Here is a 20,935-nt window from a genome sequence, read left to right as displayed (position 1 = left end):
TTCTGTAGCTTCTTACAAAGATGAACATGTACTTGCCACATGACCTAGCAATTCCACTCTTTGGTACTTACCCAAGAGAAATAAAAACAAATGTATTCACATGTTTATTCCAACTTCATACATAATTGCTATAAATGGGACACAATCTAACAGCTCTTCAACTGGTAAATGGACAGACACTGTCATACGGCTACACAAATATCAAATACCAAAATCCACAGATACTCTAGTTTTGTATACAAAATAAAATTTGCATAGAACTTACACACATCCTTTCACAGGCTTTAATCATCTCTAATGCAATGGAAATAGCTGCTATACTATACTGTTTAGGGAATAACCACAGGGGGGGAAAATCTGCACTTGTTGAGTATAGATGTAATTTTTTTCTAAATATTTTTGATTCATGGTTGCTTGGATCCATAGATGAAGCATACACAAGTACCAAGGAACATATGCATTTGTCAAACACAAATAGCATTAAACACTGAAACATATGTATTTTATTGTATATAAATTATACCTTAGTAAATCTGATTTTTTGAAAAAAAAATTTAGAACCCACACAATAGGAAAAGTGAAATGCCAGTCTTCATGCCCACACCTGTGTGTTCTCAGCACTGGCCATTCCATAACCTAGGCTACCTGAACCACCCCGCTCCCTTACCCCTGCCCCATCCCTTCCAAAAGGTTTACTGTAAGCCTCAGTGACTGAGACCAAATGAATATCCACTAAGCTCCTATTATTCAAAGGACACAGATATTTTGAAAATGGTGTTATTTATGAATACAGTTTCTTGTAATTCCTAACAGTGTCTGAAAGCCCTGATCAGAAAGACTAGCATTTTCCAAACCGTGAAAGTGAAATTTAGATGCAAATTCCGATCATATGTATGGATAATATGGCTTTTATTTCTAGATTGCTGTAGTCCTGATTTTGTGGCAGGAAATTCCATGTAAACTTTATAACTCCAAAAAACCATTCCCACAAAGGCTCCTACCAGTTGCTGTGATCTCAAGTCTTGAGTTCCAGAGATTAGATAATGCCTCCATTTCACAGCTAATGGGCCTTAATGTTCTTTAAAAGTCAATGCTTTTAGACAGGCTTTTGAGAATAAACTTATTTTTCTGTCACGGTAGATTTTCTTGCCAGGCAAGATTTGATTTCAAAATTGCACTAAAGTTCTAGAAATTCAAGTTTCTTTCTTGCATACTCCCACATTTCACCAGAGTGTTAAGAAACCTTATGACCCATGCTCTGCCCTCTGGGGTTATTAGAAGAAAATCTCCTGGGGAGAATTACACTCACATTGCTGGGGCTTTAACCTGCCAGGACTAAGCAAATCCTACAGTGGGATTATTTTTAGTTGAAGAATTTATGACAAGCTATCTTGGCGGGGGGGGGGGGGGGGGGGGGGGTTGGGGGCACGGGGTTATCCTTACACTCTGCCTTCTACTTTTGAACAAATCCCTAAGGTAACACTACTCTTTTTATAAGAAAACTGTTTCCAAGTAACCTAGAGGAATTTTTCTACCAGAATTTTTCCTTGTATAAATCAGAAAAGAAGTTGTGAGAACTGATAAGAGGGTATAGTCCTAAGAAGCCTTTAGGGGGCTGGGGATGGAGTTCAGTGGTAGAGTGCTTGCCTACCATGTGTCAGGCCCTGAATTCAATCCCCAGTATCTAAAAAAAAAAAAAATTTCTATGAGCACTAAGATTGTAAAGTGCCATGGGGCCAGGTAAGTAGAAAGCCAAGGGTTTTTGGAATTCAGCTTTAATGGCATTCTTACATGAAAGGTTCTTCAGATTTGACATCAATGATAAAATAAATAGCAAGATTTTTTTAATATTTATTTTTTAGTTGTAGTTGGACACAATAACTTTATTTTACTTATTTATTTTTATGTGGTGCTGGGGATTTAACCCAGGGCCTCACCTGTGCTAGGCAAGCGCTCTATCCCTGAGCCACAACCCCAGCCCCTCAAGATTTTTTTTTTTAAATCCAAAAATTATACTTTTTCTATCAATACAGTCTTGAGCAAATCGGTTTTAAAGAAAAGTCATGATACAAAATTCTATTCATAGTATAATCTCAAATATATTAAAGGAAGAAAAAAATAAACAGGAGAAATAGAAATACATAACCAAACTATTAAAATTTTTTGGAATAATAGGCCTAAGCTTCCTTTATAATAGAGATGTTTGATTCTTTAAGAAATATCTTTAACATTCCTGAATTATTAGAAACACTAACATAATTTTTTAAATACGTGATATATCACTAGGTTCTCTTTGGGGCTTTATTTATTTTTCTGTTTGACAAACATAAGACAAGAAGCCAGTATAAACTAGTTACAAAATTTGGACTATCAAATTAATCATATATAGAAATTGTATATACATACCCAATAGAATCAGTCATCTAATAAAAGTGAAATCTCCAATTATTTTTGGTCATATCCATCTTTCCTTCTGCTTAGCTTCAGTCTCCTACTGACACTTTCCTTGGAGGATTCTAATCAGGATACAGATTTAAATCCAAACTTTTTATTTCAGGAAACAAATAGTGTTTCTATATGTCATGCATCACTCTAATAACTCTAGAAATATTAACTCATTTCATCTAACAAACTCTTCAGGTCAGCATTCAAAGCATCCCAAATTGGCATTCATTTTTATTTCTAGCCTTTTTTTCTCCTCTCCATTGGTCCTGAATCTCCGCCTCCCCACCCCACCATACTGTGTGTATGTTCCAGGCACCTGTTCATGTCTTTCTGAAACACAACTCTCCAAAATTCACCTGTCAAAAAGCCAAAGCAAGTTCAAATCCCACCTTCTTAAACTTTCCCAATCTTGTAGGTCAGAACGATTCCCTTCCCCCATTCCTCTCCATGACACTAGAGGAACAATTTCTTTTTTTTTTTTTTATTTTTTTTTTATTTCACATCATTTCATTTCAAACAGGGTCCTGTGAAATTGCCTAGGTTAGCCAGGTATAGTGGTCCACCCCTGTAATCCCAGAAACTTGGCAGGCTGAGGCAAGAAGATGTCAAGTTCCATCAGCCTCAACAACTTAGCAAGACCTTGTCTCAAAATAAAAAATAAAGAAAAAGGCTAGGGATGAGGCTTAGTGGTAAAGCACCCCTGGGTTCAATTTCCAGTACCAAAAATAAATAAAGTTTTTCTTTTGTTCAATATAAAGTTCTAAACAAACTTTTATTTTCAACCATTGACTCTGAAACATTTTGGTTCAAACTTTGTGATCCTCCTTCCTCAGCCTCCTGAGTAGCTAGGATTACAGGACAGGTGTGCACCACCACACCCAGCAAGGGGGAAGAATTTCTGAAGAATGTAATCTCTTACAGGAATTAAAGTTAGCAGAATTTGATCATCTTTCTCTATTTTCTTCTCCTACTGCTTGGCTCAGTGCTCTGTATAATAGAGGCTGCTCAACATGTAAATACATTCATTTGACCTATAAAATAGAGACAGACCTTAGCTAAACAACAATTTTCAGTATCTACTATGCATAAAATATCATGTATTGCTCCCTATCATTTGCTTACCAAAATTCTATACAAAGGGCCAATTTATAAAACTATTGCCATTTATCGAGCATTTTCTATGTGTCAAATACTGTGCTAAGCACTTTTTTTTTATAAGGTAGAATATGTCCTCTCTAAAATTACCCCTTTTGTTGTTGTTTGCTTTTAGTATTAGAGATTGAACCCCAGGAAGCTTTGCCACTGAGCTACATTTCCAGTAGTTTTTAATTTTTTTTTTTTTACTTTGAAGCAGGGTCTCACTAAGTTGCCCAGGCTGGCCTAAAACGTGCAATCCTCCTGCCTCAGCCTCTCATTGGGATTACAGGTGTGAGCCACTGCACCTAGCTAAAATTATCCCTTAGAAGAAAGATTCACCTTATATCCAAGTCATTATAAGTTCTCATATTATGGAGAATTCTTCATATTTTGAAAAACAATATAGTATTTAATAAAGACACATTAGCTTGAACTAATTCAATCATTCTAGCTTCAGATCTGCATAGAAATCATCTGATAGACTATATTTCAAAACTGGAAAGGGAAACAAAAATGTTTAACATATGCCAGGCAAAAAAAAAATGTTGAACATGTGACTTTAGTCCCAGCACTGGAGAGACAGAGGCAGGAAGATTGCTTGAGCCAAAGAGTTTGAAATCTGTCTGGGAAACACAGCAAGACTCATTTAAAAAAAAAAAAAAAAAAAAAAAAAAAAAAAAAAACCTGAACATAAATATGTTCATTATTCCCTGGGGCATAACTTTAGTGCTAGTGCTAGAAAATTTGTGAATAAGCTTTATTAAAATGACTTTAAACATTTAAAACAGACAATACAGCAAGTTATCATGTTGTAGAGCCACAAGTATCCCACTACAGGGGGTAAAATAACTAAATGTTTGAGAATTAGTCATTGAGGCTAGAGAGAAATTTCCAATATTACAGATGGAGCCAAAAAAACTGTTCCTATTGAACCTCAAACACACTATGAGCCTATTGAACCTCTTAAAAACACACACTATGTTTATCCTATATATACACACCTATGATAAAGTTTAATTTATAAAGTAGGCACAGTAAGAAATCAATACCAATGATGTGCTCTGGGAAACTAGTTAGAGAAACTTAAGAAGAAACGCTGACCCTCATTGCTATACAAAATTACATATAAGAGGTTGTGAGGGGAATGGGAAAATAAACAAGGAGAGAAATGAATTACAGTAGATGGGGTAGAGAGAGAAGATGGGAGCGGAGGGGAGGGGGGATAGTAGGGGATAGGAAAGGTAGCAGAATACAACAGTTACTAATAGGGCATTATGTAAAAATGTGGATGTGTAACCGATGTGATTCTGCAATCTGCATTTGGGGTAAAAATGGGAGTTCATAACCCACTTGAATCTAATGTATGAAATATGATATGTCAAGAGCTTTGTAATATTTTGAACAACCAAGAAAAAAAAAGAAGAAACGCTAATGAAGATGAACACGTAGGAGTTAAAGATGCCAGACCAGAGTCTGAACTAAAAAATTTTGTGAAATGAGAAACAAGAAATATTACAAAAAAATTATTACATATTCATATTGCAGATCACATTCTATGACTGTTAAACATATATTTGTAAAATGCTGTTTTTTGCAAAATGCTATATTTGTAAAAAGCAGGATAAGAACTTTAATCAATATGGCCACACTGGAAAGGTAAAGCAAGATCCAGCATCTAAGCCCTTTCTTGACCATGCTGAAAGAAGCTTGAGTTTAAACAGAGAAAGAACTGGTGTCCGGGGTGAGATATGCATAATGAAGCGCTCTTGGTCAAACTGTGGGTCAGTTGATCGTTATTTCGGTTCTGGTTCTGCAAGGAAACTCCAGAGAAGTCCTTATTTTGCTTGAGGGGGATAATTTCCACCTGTTGCTCAGGATGTTTATCAGGCCTGTGATTCTGGAAGGGGGCAATTCAGCTGCCATGAGATGACTGCTTCAGCTTAGGCAATGGGGAGCAGTCTCCTCATGGGGTGATTTCCCGGAAGGTACAGGACAATGGCTAAAGACTTCTAGTATCATTCCAGGGATCTGAAATGGGTGACTGCAAATCCTACAGTCTTGAAGGGGGATGAAATAGGTTAGGTAAATTTAGGGCTGATAACTCTTGTATTACCGGGTTTTAGATGAACACTACTTAAATGATTAACACATCTATACACAGAGCTGGGGAGGGACCCGAACCAAAGTTTAAGGTAATAAAGAAGACAGACAAAAATGAAGGCAGAGATTGTCAAGCTTTATCCTGCTTTCATTACCCACTGGGTATGAATGGACCCAAATGAAGAGTCACTGCTTTTAGCAAAGGCAACCTCTCTAAGTCTCTGTTACAACTGCATCGGATTGAACATGTACAGACTTTTTTCTTTATATTTATTCCATAAACAATACAGTATAACAACTACGCACATAACATTTACATCATATTAGGCATTATAAGTCATCTAGAGACAATTTGAAGTATAGGAAAGGATGTGCATATCTACAATGCAAATACTACACTATTTTATATGATAGACTTGAGCATTCACAGATTTTGATATCAATAATAAGGGTCCTGGAACCAATCCTCTCAACATACTGAGGGACAACTACAACAAATTAATCATAAAAGTAGTTTTTAAATATCTCTTTGGGAAAACGCAACCTTGCCTTCAGGATAGTCACCTTAAGTATGAGCCCAGATGAAAATTCTCCAGAGCTCAAGGAATCATCCTCATTTTACTGATGAAGAAATGGAATTTAGAAGTTAAAAAAAAAAAAACTTGCCAAAGTCACACCTATGACTACAAGCCCACTCGACCCATATGTGAACTATACATGCCATGACAAGAGAAACCCATCCTAGCCACTGCAAAGAGCAACAAGACCCTCCCTGGTAGAACCAATGTCAGAAGCATACACTGTCCTCAAAAACTAAATCCAGGTGAAGACGCTTCTCTTCCCAGACCAGGCATGGAAAGCTTCTGTGTTCTCCAGAAGCAAATCCTCCTACAACACGCACCCATGAAAACAGGACATCTGAAAGCTCACCACAGGAGCCCTCTGATCCCCTATAGCACCCAAATTTCATACAACCCTAATTATATCAAGAAATAGAGACAAACATACTAGCCCCCTCATCCACACCGGACATGTTCCAAGCCCCCCAGTAAATGCCTAAAACCACAGCACCAAACCCTGTACCTACTGTGTTTATCCTATATATATACACCTATGACAAAGTTTAATTTATAAATTAGCACAGTAAGAGATTAATACCAATAACTAATAAAAACAGAACAATTATAACAACATACTGTAATCAATTATGTGCATGTGGAGTGTGTCAGTCTCTTTTTGTCTGTCTCTCTCTCCTCCCCCACCTCCAAATACTTTTGGACTACTATTGACCACAGGTGACTAAAACTACAGAAAATAAACAAAGGATAAGAGCAGTCTGTTGTACACAAGAAAGAGAAAAGGAATTGAAAAATGATCCTCTCCTTATGCTCTGTTTTGATACACGTTTGTTAAAGGAACTGGAGAAACTTGAGAGCCACAAAGACCTAGAACCTCCATCTTCTGTATGTGATCTGAATCTCAGAGCAACAGCTGACTATAAAACACATGGCAGCCTTTTTGGTTTGTTCCCAAATTCTCAGTTAGAATATCATCATGGAAACAACATGATATGTGCAAATCTCAGAACACAAAATATAGAAAAGGGGTATTTGGAATAATTACCTAAACTCTGTAGCAATTAAAGTATGACCTTTCAAAAGATAATGTTAGACCTCAGGTTCTTAAACATGGGCAGAATCTACCTGTAGGCACTTGAGCTACAAGAGAGAGAGATTCCTGGAAAGGTCACCTCACCCAGCCCCTGAGGCTGCCCCAGCTCTACCTAAAGGGACTGCTTCCTCTCTCCAGACTCTTTCAGCTAAGGAACAATCAGCGCCTGTGAGGACTATTTTTTTAAGTGAAGTTGTTGGAAACGATAAATGCAAATGAAAGATTTTCTCTGAGAGGATTTCTTTAAAGGGTTTACTTCATTATGCATGAAAACAAGAATGTAATCTGTCATTTAAAAGGTTGATAAAACAGTGTTAGCAGTTCAGAATACCTAATTTAGCTCAAAATTGTAATATCTGTAAGGTTAGCATTATCATGCTAGTTTGATGAGAATCTGTACACGGGAAGTTTTGATGACCTGTTTGCTGTCACAGAAACAGAATTCTGATTTTAAAGTTACAAAATATTCATGCCTTTCACTGCCTATTGTTTTTCTTTGTTCTTCCAGAGAGGTTTTTTAAATTTATTTATTTATTTACTCTAATTTGTTATACATGACGGCAGAATGCATTTCAATTCATAGAACACAAATGGAGTGCAATTTTTTATTTCTCTGGTTGTTCACAAGATAGAGTTACTCCATTCATGTCGTCATACATGTACTAGGGTAATGATGTCTATCTCCTTCCACCATCTTTCCTGCCCCCTGCTCCTTCCTTCTACTCCCTCCCCAAAGTTCCTGCATTCTGGAGAGGTTTTAAGTTCTCCTGGGACTCTGCAGACCTGGTTTGCCAGTGTCCTTAACTCACCTGAATGTGCATGGCGCCCTCTACTGCTTCTGCAATGTTGGAGCAACCACTGATGAGTGACAGCTGCTGTTCTGCGCTTAGAGAACCTTTCAGAGAACCAGACTGCTCCAGCATCTTCAACTCCTTTCTGGAAAGAAGTAGAGAGTGGTCACTGTAATCAAAACCCAATATAAAAATAAAGCTCAACAACACTAGTCATCAGGAATGTAAATCAGAGTCACAGTGAGATACCACTTCACCCATTAGGATGGCTCTCAAAAAAGGAAAGTAACAAGGGCTGGTGAGGATGTGGAAAAACTGGGACCCTAGTACACTGTTGGTGAGATTGTAAATGGAGTAGCTGCTATAGAGAACGGTCCAGAGAGTCTCAAAAAATTAAAAATAGAATCATCACATGATTCAGCAATTCCATTTCCAGGTATATATCCAAAGGAATTGAAAGCAGATTTTTAGAGATTTTTATACACCCATGTTCACAGAAGCACTATTCACAATAGCCAAGAGTTGAAAGCAACTTAAGGGTCCATTGATAGATGAATACAAAAACAAGATGTTGTGATACACACAATGGAGTATTTTTCAGACTTAAAGAAGAAGGAAGTTCTGACACTTGCTACAATGTGGATGAACCTGGGTGATATTACACAAATGAGATGAAATAAGTCAGACACAAAAGGACAAAAATGGGGTGATTACACTTATATAAGGTACCAAGAGCAACCAAAATCATGGAGACATAAAGTGGAATGTGGTTGCCAGGGGGCTAGAGAGAATGGTGAGTTACCATTCAATGGGCATACCCATGCTGTTTAATAGCACATCCAGGACTTCTAACTCCTCTCTAACTATAACTTAGTACCTTTGGACCAGTTTCTCCCCATCCCTCCTTCCCTCCTGCTCTCCCCAGCTTCCTGAAACCAACACTCTAGTGCCAACTTCCGAAATTGACCTTGTAAATTCCACATATGAGTGAGATTTTTTTATGTGGTACTTGTCTTCTTGTGACAGTATTAATCTTTAAGCTGTTGACATCCTACAGTTAAAGCCAACAAGAGGACTGGGGTTGTGGCTCATTGGTAGAGCGTTTGCCTGGCATGTGTGGGGCACTGGGTTTGATTCTCATCACCACGTATAAAAGAATAAAGATCCATTAATAACCAAAAAAAATTTTTTTAAAAAAGCCAACAGGAGCACACCTATACTGGAACACCAGGGGAGCCATGGGATCTAGAAAGAAGGTAATAGAGAGAACTTATCAAAGGATTCAGGCTTTGCTTGGGTGATTTGGAGGAAGTCTCAGAAGTAGAACTCACTAGTTGAGATGCTATAAAAAGTGAGGGCAGTTAGAAGATTGGGTATCTCAATAGATCTTACCCAGATGGAAAGGAGACTACCCTGAAGACAAAGCTATAATGATTTCAAGAGAAGTGGGCACTCATTTTAGCCAAGAAAGAGATGCTCAGTATTTGTGGGTTGCACAGTGATCTTGTTTTCAGCTGTTCTTAGACAGATTTATGAAGCAGTCTTTTTGTCTCATCCCATCATAGTTAAGAATGACCTTGTCAAAAGACCATGCTCTCACAGGTTGCTTATGTTCAACATTTAAGGTAGAGGTCTTTGGTCACTGGGGACGTTCCCTCAAAGGGAATAATGGGAACCTAACCCCTACCCCTCTCTTTTGCTACCCACCTGCCCTGAGGTGAATGAACTTCCTCCACCATGTGCTCCCACCATGATGTACTGTGCTGCCTCAGGCCCAAAGCAAGGGGATCAATCAGTCATGGACCAAAACTGCTGAAAGCAAGCCAGAATAAACCTTTCCTCTTTATAAATTGGGGAAATGACCTGAATAGACAGTTCCCAAAATAATAAATACAAATGGTCGGCAAATATGCGGAAAAAAATATTATTAGCTACCATTAGCTATGCATGACTTTTAAAAGCCTCAAAGACACACAGTTACCCAATATCCTTAAGCATCTTGAAGTGAAAAAAATTTTCAAGAGACTTACCATATTGACATTTGCCATGTTGACAGAAACAGAACTCTCAACCTCCACTTTTAAATCCTGTATTCCTAGATGCTGTGCATATTTTACACTCACAAGAAAAGGAAAATATTCAACTTCATTTTAATAATGATGATAAGTTATTCAATGTGACTATGACACGTACTACACAGATCAGTTTATCCCATGAATAACTAATTACGTCATGGTTCTTTTTCATGTATATAGAGAAGGAAAACATTACTGATTTTTAGGGCTATCAATGCGAAGGCCTACTCTTTTGAAGTCCCATTTTGCCACTTGAAAAAAAGAATATGAATAATACATGAATCCACCTTTGGATCAATTTTGCCTTTAAAATAACTAAAGATATCTATAAAGGTATCAAAATAAAGAAAAATGCTTCTTTTTGTATTTTTTTTTAGTCCTGCCCATTCATTTTGGTGCCCAAATCAAATCTCCAGGATGGTACAGAGTTTCCCAAGGGCCAGAGCTGTTAGAAGCATGATGCGGCTGATACCATTCTTCTGCCTTTAAGTCATAATTAATAAGAACAATTTCTTCCTTATGCTTTCTACTGAGTCACACTGTCTCTCTCATTTGAAAAAAAAAGTAGAAAAAAAAGAAAAAAAAGGAAACCCTGGCCCCTTTTGGACCTCCTAAAGGAGGCAAACAGGTGTAGGGGGGCAGGGTGGAGTCGGGTGGAGAAAAGGGTCATGAGGGAGGCACGATCGAGGAGGGAGGAGAGAACATGTGGGACGGTGGAGGGAGAAGCAGGTTACACCTAAAGGAACTGGTTTAAATCTAATGCCAAAGAGTATGGCAAGAAATTCCTCCTAGAACTCCTGATGCTACTCAAGGAACTGAAAGCCCTTGGCATGAAACAGCAGCACATCAGGGTCTCATCCTGAAGGAGATGCCAAGCTTTCAAAAGGTATGTGTAAGGAACATGAAGTAATATATTCTCCATCTTGTGAAACCACAAGAAACACTACAGGCATTGAACCAACTGATAAAATGATATTAGGACCTGAACAACTGAGTTGCCAAATACATGTTTCTGGAGAAGGTAGTTCATCAATTTCTACAGAAGATCTAAAAGAATGTCTAAAGAAAACATTAGAATTCTCTTTTTCACAAGAAAACTTGTCAAAGGATCATTGTTTGATAGCTCAGATGGATAGTGATCAGTTCGTCCCAACTGGACAATTGCCAACAGAAAAGAGATTTTTTTTAAAAAAAGTTAACCACAAATCCTGATCTTAAAGTGTTGAGATCTTCTCCTATGGTACAAGTTGATGAGAAGGGTGAGAAGGTGAGACCAAGTCATTAGTGTTGTATTGTGATTCTTAGAGAGATTCCTGAAATAACACCAGTAGAGGAAGTGAAAGCTTTGCTTAAAAGTGAAAAATTCCCCAAAGTGATAAGCTGTGAGCTTGCACATAATAGCAACTGATATATCACTTTTCAGCCAGACCCAGATGCACAACAGACTTTCAAATACTTAAGTTATAACATTTCAGGGCAAGCCAATCATGACAAAGATAAGGGCCATCAATACCTTTTTTGCTAAGAATGGTTATTGATTCTAGTATGTATTCAAACTTCAGCACAGTATGCCTCACCAGTCTTTATGCAGCCTGTATATAATCCTCACCAACAGTCCTCAGTCTATAGTATTGTGCCTCAGTCTTGGTCTCCAAGTCCTGCACCTTACTTTGAAACACCACTAGCTTCCTTTCCCAGTGGTAGTTTGTGAATGGCTTTAATTCACCAGGATCTTATAAAACAAATGCTGCTGCTGTGAATATTGGTCGACCCTTCCAAAAAAGAATCATGTGAAGCCTCATTTTAGGTCATCCAGTGGTTCAGAAGATTCAACAGAAGGCTCTGTGTCATTTGAGGATGGACCATTGAATAGATCTAGTTCAAGGAACTTTCCACCCGGATGGCATAACCCTATAGTACCAGGGCATCAGGAGCAAACTCACCTTCCCAAGGAGACTCCTGTTTTACAGATGCAACAGAATGGGGACTATGGTAGGAGCAGAAGAACTGTTTCCAGAAGTCAAAGACCACAAGATGACAGAATCTCAAGATCCCATCCTTCAACAGTTGAAACAAAGGCTCAAAAAAACAAAGTTTGACTTACTAGCTTCAAATTTTCCTCCATTACCTGGAAGTTCATCAAGAAAGCCAGGTGGTAGCTGAGTGATCAAGTGCCCCTAAGTTCAATCCCCAATAAAAAAAAAATTAATTTAATTTAAAAATAAAGAAAACTAGCCTTAAACGTAAGACTTATTTAAGCCGCGCATGGTGGCACACACCTGAATCTCAGTAGCTCAAGAGGCTGAGGCAGGAGAATCAAGAGTTCAAAGCCAGCCCCAGCAAAAGTGAGGCACTAAGCAACTTAGTGAGACCCTGTCTGTAAATAAAATACAAAATAGGGCTGGGATATGGCTAAGTGGCCGAGTGTGCCTGAGTTGAATCAGGAAGGAAGGAAGGAAGGAAGGAAGGAAGGAAGGAAGGAAGGAAGGAAGGAAGGGAGGGAGGGAGGGAGGGAGGGAGGGAGGGAGGGAGGGAGGGAGGGAGGCAGGCAGGCAGGCAGGGAGGCAGGGAGGGAGGGAGGGAGGGAGGAAAAGAAGGAAGGAAGGAAGGAAGGAAGGAAGGAAGGAAGGAAGGAAGGAAGGAAGGAAGGAAGGGAGGGAGGGAGGGAGGGAGGGAGGGAGGGAGGGAGGCAGGGAGGGAGGGAGGGAGGGAAAGAAGGAAGGAAGGAAGGAAGGAAGGAAGGAAGGAAGGAAGGAAAGAAAGAAAGAAAGAAAGAAAGGAAGGAAGGAAGGAAGGAAGGAAGGAAGGAAGGAAGGAAGGAAGGAAGGAAGGAAGGAAGGAAGGAAGGAAGGAAGAAAGGAAGGAAGAAAGGAAGGAAGAAAAGAATGCCAGGTGAATTCGTTTTGGAGAATAGAATTTTTGTCATTAAAGAAAGGATAATGAAGACTTGAGAGTTCATCCCCTAGTGCCTGCAGAGGATGAGCAAACAGATTGCACTTCTGCCCAGCAACTCAATATCTTGAGTTCCAGTCCTCCATGTACAGCTGAGCTTCCTGCATTAAGCACAACTCAGCAAGAAAAGGATCTAATAGAAGATTTTGATGTTCAGAAGATTGTTCTCAATCAGATGACTATCCCAATTTCTTCCCCCAAGCACTGCAAAGACATCACAGGCAAATACTGCTTCACCAAGTTACAGTAACATAAACGCATCTGGAGCTGTAACCCTACAGGAACCTTGAAAAGTTATGCTGAAGTGTGCCAGAACCTCCGTGAGAGCCAGTTTCAGTTCTTGTTCGGCCACTACTGGAACTTTGCTCCAAAGTTGTATCTCCCACCAAAAATGAAGAAACTGGAGCTCCTGAGAAGTCCATTGAGAAATCACATGAGGAGCCAGAAGCAAGGGCTAGTAAGGATATTCTGGCTTCCAAGGCAATACCATTCCCAGGGGAACGTTTGCTGGAAAAATCAGGGACCAGAGACACCAGTTTAGCCTTAGGGCTATACCTCAGGGAGTGACTTGACATAATGGCAAAGAGCAATATATACCACCCAGATCACCAAAGAAATAAAAAAAAACACAAAACTATTCAAAAACTTGCTCTCTTTCCATTAAACTTGAACTGTTCTAGAGGGGAGTGGGTAGCTAGGAAGGAAATAAATTATGTCCTTAAATTATGGATTTTGGAGTTGTGGAGAATAACATCCCAAAATTCATCTCTAAAGTGATTTTAAAATGCTAGAGGATTCCAATCAGTATAAATACATATGTGTGTGTGTGTGTGTGTATACACACACATATAATATATAAAATATATTTTTTCTATTTTTGCTTTTGATTTTAATTTACAAAGATTTTCTGCCTGGAATCGATTTTGAGGGTTCAGATTTAGGTTGAGAAATTACAACAAAACAACACAGTATACATCCTTTAGTTTAGGAGATGAGGGAATGAGAGAAAATAGTTTTTGAAGAAACAATTTCTGTAAAAATTAGAAGTGACTTTTTAAAATCTATTTAAAGTTGGACTTGGAGAATGTCATCTCTGATTATATGGCCTTTTGTTGCAGAGCACATCAGTGACTGGGGCATCTGTGGGTGTCAGTGTGTACAGGAGTGATTAAGCCAAATCTGTTGTCGTGTTAGTCAATGATTTGAAAACTGAGTAGATTTTTATTCTAATTTGAAATTTAGTCTCATCTTTTGGATTTTACTAATATTTCCTTCAACAGACTGTTAAGGTCTGATTGTACTTGGAGATACAACTACCAATCAGTTTGATACTCCAGGAAAGAATAGGGTCTATTCAAAAAAATCCCAAATTTCATCTTGGACCTGAAGTGATAGGTCAAATGGATTTCAGAGGATTACACTGCCCTGTGATCCACTGCCCTCACACTTTAAGATGGGAAACAAAACTTTTTTGCTGCTTCATTTTTTACTCTTTGTTTTTTGACAATCTACCCCTAAAAGCAAAATCACCAAACACCTACTGAGTTGTATGTTTCTATATGCTTTAACTAGTCCAGTCAAATCATGTAACAGTTATAAATTTGGTAATTTAATGTTGAAGTATTTTATTCTTCTGTTCACATACTCAGAATTTTAGGTCCCAGAAAGGTGGGGCAGACTGACCCTCCAGTAATATATTTGTTTATTGTTAAAGATGAAACGCTGTAACTGACTTTTAAAAAGTGTCAAATAGTATAGAAATAAAGAGAAAAGTTTTATAAAGGTTTAATTTGGGGGGAACTGTTTTCTGTTTACAGTGTATTTATCACCTTGCTTCCTTCCTCTTCTCAAAAAAAAAAATACTATACACACAGTTTGGAATTCACTGAAACAGAAATAGCAAGTCAAGAAATTTTTAGGATAAGGTGATAAAGATGGTTGAATAAAATTAATGCAGAATTTCTCAGTGAATAAAGTTGTAGATGTCATTTATTGAATAGGCAAATTTACATGCTGATATTTAGAAAATGGCTAAATATTAAAAACCATGTTGCATTAATCTGTTTTAAGTCACACCATATTCCGAGTTCTATGTAGGATGGAGTTTTATTTTTATTCTCAGGGATAGTTTGTAACAGGAAGAACTGTCCCTCATGTTAGTGAATTATATAGGTACAAATTGAAACTGTAAATTGCGAATACTTGAAAGCATCATTGTGACACAGAATAAACATCTAAGTCATATATTAAAATGAATGTAAATAGGTTAAATTTATGTTACTGTTAAACTCATCTTCCAACTCTAAGTTCAGCTTTAGAGATTTGTATTAGTGGATAACTGTTAAGAGCTTTGAAAACACTGCACATTCCTGAATAAGCCAGAATTATTATTTCTTTGTAATTTATTATTCAGCTCGGCAGTTGCTTTGGTAGATTGATAGGTAACTTGGTATAACATATTTATGCAGTTTTAAGATTTTCATTTCTATACATTATTTTTTAAAAATCAACTTCTAAAAGAAACATACAATAAACTTCCTATGCTAAAAAAAAGAAAAGGAAACCCTGTCAATGAAATTTACTTATAGAGCTAATCAGCATAACCTATTGGATTAAGATCTGAAAATTTAAGGTACCCAATGTACTAAGGAATGTAATAAGGAGAACACAGAGAGAGGAGTCCACATGTATTTCCTCCCTTAAGAATGCTGTTAACCCTCTGGTCCAGACTGTTGATCTTGTACTTAGGCTATGGGGCTCCTATTTTCTCTTTGAGATGTGCCTCTATACCTGGCAAACCCACCGTCTCCTTTCAGGAATTCATAACTAACAGGCTTGCCATGTTGGGTCCCTGATGAGCTTCCACAGACTAGGCCCAAGATGACAGCTATCCCAAAGTCAGATTCTATAGTCCGACCAGACATCTGGCAACTGGGTATGTGGCAATGTAGGGAGACCCGCCCTGTGCTCACTGGAAATATAAACCCAGCCAGTACTGAAGTCACCACAAAGGTGGACCTTATAAGGCAGGAATTTAGAAAATGACCTGCTCATGAAACAACCACCCTCAGAACCACAGCACATTGCCAGAGCCATCATCTGACTATCACAACTTAGGTGTCCCCTGAACAATGTCCCACTTCTGCCATACAGATGTAGCTGCAGAGACATCTTCCTGTCCTCCTCTCTCCCTCATGGAGCCTTACAATCAGTGCTCACGGAGAGAGAAAACCAGAGTACCTCCATCCTTTATGACTCAAAAGGGCCTAGAACCTACTTTATTAGGAGATTGGATGGGCCTTCTAGTTGAATTACTCAGCTTTGAACTACGCATACAATTTATATAAATCAGACCTACAGCAATGGCTAAGTCTAGGAATCCACAACACTGGTGAAAGTCAACCACATTGCCCATAAACACAACCAGAATTAAAACACTCACATCTCTGAAGAGCTGCTTGTGGCTACCAAACAAAAATGCACTTGGCTTAACTCTAAGAGTTGTGTTGCAGAGTAGTGAAAGATATAATACAGTACCCATTGCTCTGCTAGAACTATTTTCTGTTTATAATTTTAAGAACTAAAAAGATAGAAACATCCCCATATTTATACCATTCAGAACTAACCATCATTAATCCTGCCACATTTGCTGTCATTTTTTAAGTATATAAAACGCAAAGTTCTTTGAGCTGCCACCCCCATAACACAAAACCATCTTTCTATTGAACTCATATAGCATCTTTATTTTTATTTTTACTTGTTTTATTTATTTATGCAGAACTGGGGGTGTAACCCAGGGATTCATGCAAGCGCTTTACCACTGAGCTATACCTCCAGACCTACAGGGCATCTTTAAATGTCTAAGCCTGGTAACCACTTCATCCTTTAGGAAATTAGGTCTGAGGGTCTAAAGTGCTCAAAAATGCTTGCTCCAAGTTTTTGGACACCAGTCCTGTGTCTTCAAACCTTTTCATTAATCTAAAGCAAACTTTAGGCTTCCAAAATCTCTGAGTTAGATTAGATAAGTAAATGGGTACCAGAGCCTCTTAATTCTTAGTTCCTCCCAGGATCATCCCCATGGAGTCAGGAGGAGTCATGTGGAGAAATAAAGCCGTAGGAAGAAGTAGCCACAAACACTGGCCTCCTGCAGATCATGCTCAGGATAAAGATTCTACAGAAATTATTTGGCCTCAAGTCCCTCCCTCCACTGTGCAGGACATGGGTAGAACAGAGACAAATCTGAATGTGAGCCAAGAGACATGGTTACAGATCGACCCATGAAATGGCTGCAAACTTCAGGACCCTGCTGAATAGTGTCCCAAGGGAAAAATCAAATGCACGCTTCATAGGGGCTTTCAGACATGTCCAGACAGAGCCCTCATATTCTGAGTGCAGAAAATATATCTACCATTCATCAAATCCGGTCATTGACAATATTTTGTCACGGGTAGATTAATTCCAATTTTTATTTGAGTATTTTAGAAGATCTTTTGTCTTGAGCTTTTGTAGAAGATATGCATAATCACTTGGAAAAGATATGCCCATCAACTGGGATTTATTTATTTATTTTATTAGCATGACTAGTTGTTCATATTAATGGGGTTCAGTGTATTACTTCCATTCATGCATACAGTGCACACTGATCACATCCAATCACCTTTTTCCACCTTTCTCTCCCTTTCCCAATCTCTAGTGACCTCTATTTTACATACCGGTCAGCGTTTGTCCATAAATGAGATAAAACATAAAATATTTGTCTTTCCATATCTGGTTTATTCATTTAACAAAATATCCTCCAGTTCCATCCATTTTGCTGTGATAACATAATTTCACTCTTATTTATGGCTGAATAATACTCCATCATGTATAAATACTACATTTTCTTATCCATTCATCTGTTGATGTCCACCTAGGTTGATTCCATATCCTAGCTCTTTTGAATAATTCCACAATAAACGTGGATATGCAGGTTATCTCTTTAGTATGCTGATTTTGTTTCCTATTAATGTATACTCAAAAGTGGGATAGTTGGATTATATGATAGTTCCATTTCCAGACCATTCTTAATAATGATTGTTCTAATTTATTCTACCTCAAAAAGAGTATGCACATTGTTGCTAGCATTTTATGTTTTGTTTTTTGGTTTTGGAGGGAATCTGTAATTTTTGTTTGCTAAACGAGGACTGGGGACATACCTTGAAACAAAGGCTGTTTGTGCTAGAAAATGGCTGCAATGTACCAATTCTACCGCTAGAGGTCAGCCGAATCCTACGATGCAAAATACTTAGCATTGCAAAAACAAAACAAAAAAAACTTTGGGTAAAAAATTTTGCGACACACGTAAAATTTCACACCATGAAACTTTGTTTCATGCAAAAAAATCATTTAGAATACTATATAAAACACCTTCAGGCTATGTGTATAAGATGTAAATAAAACATAAATGGATTTCATATTTTGAACTTTTGAGTCCCATCCCCAAATATTTCATTACGTATAAATATTCCAAAATCCAAAAATTCTGAATCCCAAGAATTTCAGTTAAGGGAAATTCGACCTGTGTAAGAGTCCAGGTTTTTAGCACATCCAGAGAACCTCCTATCTCACAGTAGCTCTAACACTCTATCTACAATGTTGTATGGCCTCTTTTCTTCCATGTCTCTGGCAGAAAACTAACTCTTGGGGCAGGGAGATAAAATAACTCTGGCCTATCACCTAAAATTAAGAAAGTTCATTAGGGAAAAAAAAAAACACAGAGGAATAAGAATTCAAATTGAATACATGAACCTACACTTAGATGCCTGTCTTAAATCATTATCAACTCAGCATTAAAATACAACCAAGACAAGGGTATTAGATAATAAAGAGGCTCCTTCTGGCTGGGTATGGGGGCATATGCCTGTAATCCCAGAGGCTCAGGAGACTGAGACAGGAGGATCGTGGGTTCAAAGCCACCCTCAGCAACAGAGAGGTGCTAAGCAACTCAATGAGACGCTGTCTCTAAAATAAAATACAAAATAGGGCTGGAGAGATGTGGCTCGGTGGTATAGTACCTCTGAGTTCAATCCCGGATATCCATTAAAAAAAAAAAAAAAAAAAAGCCTCCTTCTATTCTAAAGTTGACACTTTCGTTTATCTCTGAATCTCATTTCTTCCATGATCATCTTCTATGGTTTTTTCTTGACTGGCCTGTTTTTTCTCTGAACGAGCACACAATCTCACCATCCTTTAAACTCTGCATCCAGATTTTCCTGCCTTGTTTCCCACAGTCTAAATTAACTACTCTATCCATGCTACCCTCCTTTACTTACTATTTCTTTCCACAACATGGTTGCTTCTTGCCATGCCGAATGTTTTTCTTTGATTTTTATTTCTTCACCTAATGCTAGTTATTCCTGCAACGTAATGATACCATTAAGTTGAAACTCTCAGATGGGAACACCTTTTATCTTGTTATTCTCCCAGATAAACATCTGCTGGAAGACCACACCTGCCTCTTACTCCACCCCTTCATTCCTCTCCTGGACAGGAGGAAGAATCTATCTGATTGGTGACTTTGGCATTGGAGGCTGTGTCTTTCTCCATGGTCCTCCAAGGGAGATGGGGGTGGGGGGCCTACCTAATTCTGTTGTGTGGCATCAGAAAACTGAATAGAGATGTGTCTGGGATTTGTTTAAAAAATAATCCAGAGCTGAGAAGCATCTCTGGAATGGCAAAAGAAGGACCTTTAAAATCCCACCCCTCCATAAAAGCAATGAGAACATGGGGACAAAAACTTTCAAGTTCAACTTTTAGAACTCTAGAAAATTAACTGAAGGCTTGCAATAATCCAGCGAATGCTCACTCAAGAAAAATGACCAATGCTCAGTACACACAGACATGTGGCACTTATCATAGCTCATGCCTGTTCCCATCCTCCTCTCCTCTGCTCCCAGAGTAATCTTACAAACCAGTAGCCCAGCAGCCACTACACTGACCCTGCTGGCCCTACACCCCTCATTTCTTTTCATAATTTATTGACAGCTTCTCATTTACAGTAATGGTTACACAGATTACACAAGCTCCTGGAGGAATAAAAGTCATGGTTTACATTTCTTTTAGAAATCTCAGGGTCAGTCTATAATGAATTCCCAAGGGAATTTTTGGCAAGTATTTTGCCCCACACCTATTCCATAAGGTGTGAGAATCCAAGGAAGCTAAAGATTTCCTTTAGGGAAAAAGAGAGAGATGTAGAGCACTAGGTAAGATTAATCTTGAGGAAATGAGTCTGCGTGGTCCCCAGTCACAAAACCCTAGAATATCAGAGGCAAGTAGCAGAATGAGAAAAGGACAAGGCCAAGCATCTCTTCTGCAGGGGACATCTGTGTCACGTTATCTATTTTGATGAGGTTGGTGCTGCTACTTCCCAGCTCCTGTTCTGATCTCTATCATACCAGAGAGGTACATTCACTGTGGTGGGGCAGCATATGAACACTAAATATCACATTAAAAATTTTGAAGTTTGGGGAAAAGGACAGAGTATCAAAGTTTCTAAAAACAATTAGCCCCTGACCTGCTTTGTTTGACAGCACCATAACTTTTTAAAATCTTCAATGCCTTCCACCAAAGACTATCTACAGTTTGCTCGGGGTTTTATCCCATCAAATTATTCACACCTGTTACCTGCCCAGTACACTCTACCTTCAGAATCTGAAATGTCCTTGGTGAGGCATCTAAACTGAAGTATGCTATAGAAAGTCAGCTGCCTCCATCTGCCCCAGAGGA

At 38.3% G+C, this 20,935-nt stretch overlaps 1 protein-coding gene and 1 pseudogene across 2 annotated transcripts in view; one reads left to right on the top strand and one right to left on the bottom strand.

Annotated features, from left to right (window-relative positions):
* Positions 1–20,935, bottom strand: part of Cryl1 (crystallin lambda 1) — a 131,249-nt gene that overhangs the window by 90,226 nt on the left and 20,088 nt on the right. For both annotated transcript variants that reach the window (XM_005338618.4, XM_078015704.1), the window contains exon 3: positions 8,163–8,289. In XM_005338618.4, coding sequence (XP_005338675.1) covers positions 8,163–8,289 — 127 coding nt within the window. The remainder of the gene's footprint in view (positions 1–8,162; positions 8,290–20,935) is intronic.
* On the top strand, positions 10,377–12,039 carry LOC101960729 (la-related protein 4-like; annotated as a pseudogene).

Source organism: Ictidomys tridecemlineatus, chromosome 6 (assembly GCF_052094955.1).
Source record: "Ictidomys tridecemlineatus isolate mIctTri1 chromosome 6, mIctTri1.hap1, whole genome shotgun sequence".
Taxonomy (NCBI): domain Eukaryota; kingdom Metazoa; phylum Chordata; class Mammalia; order Rodentia; family Sciuridae; genus Ictidomys; species Ictidomys tridecemlineatus.
The sequence above is the reverse complement of the archived record's forward strand: the minus strand, read 5'-3'. Positions and strand labels throughout refer to the sequence as shown.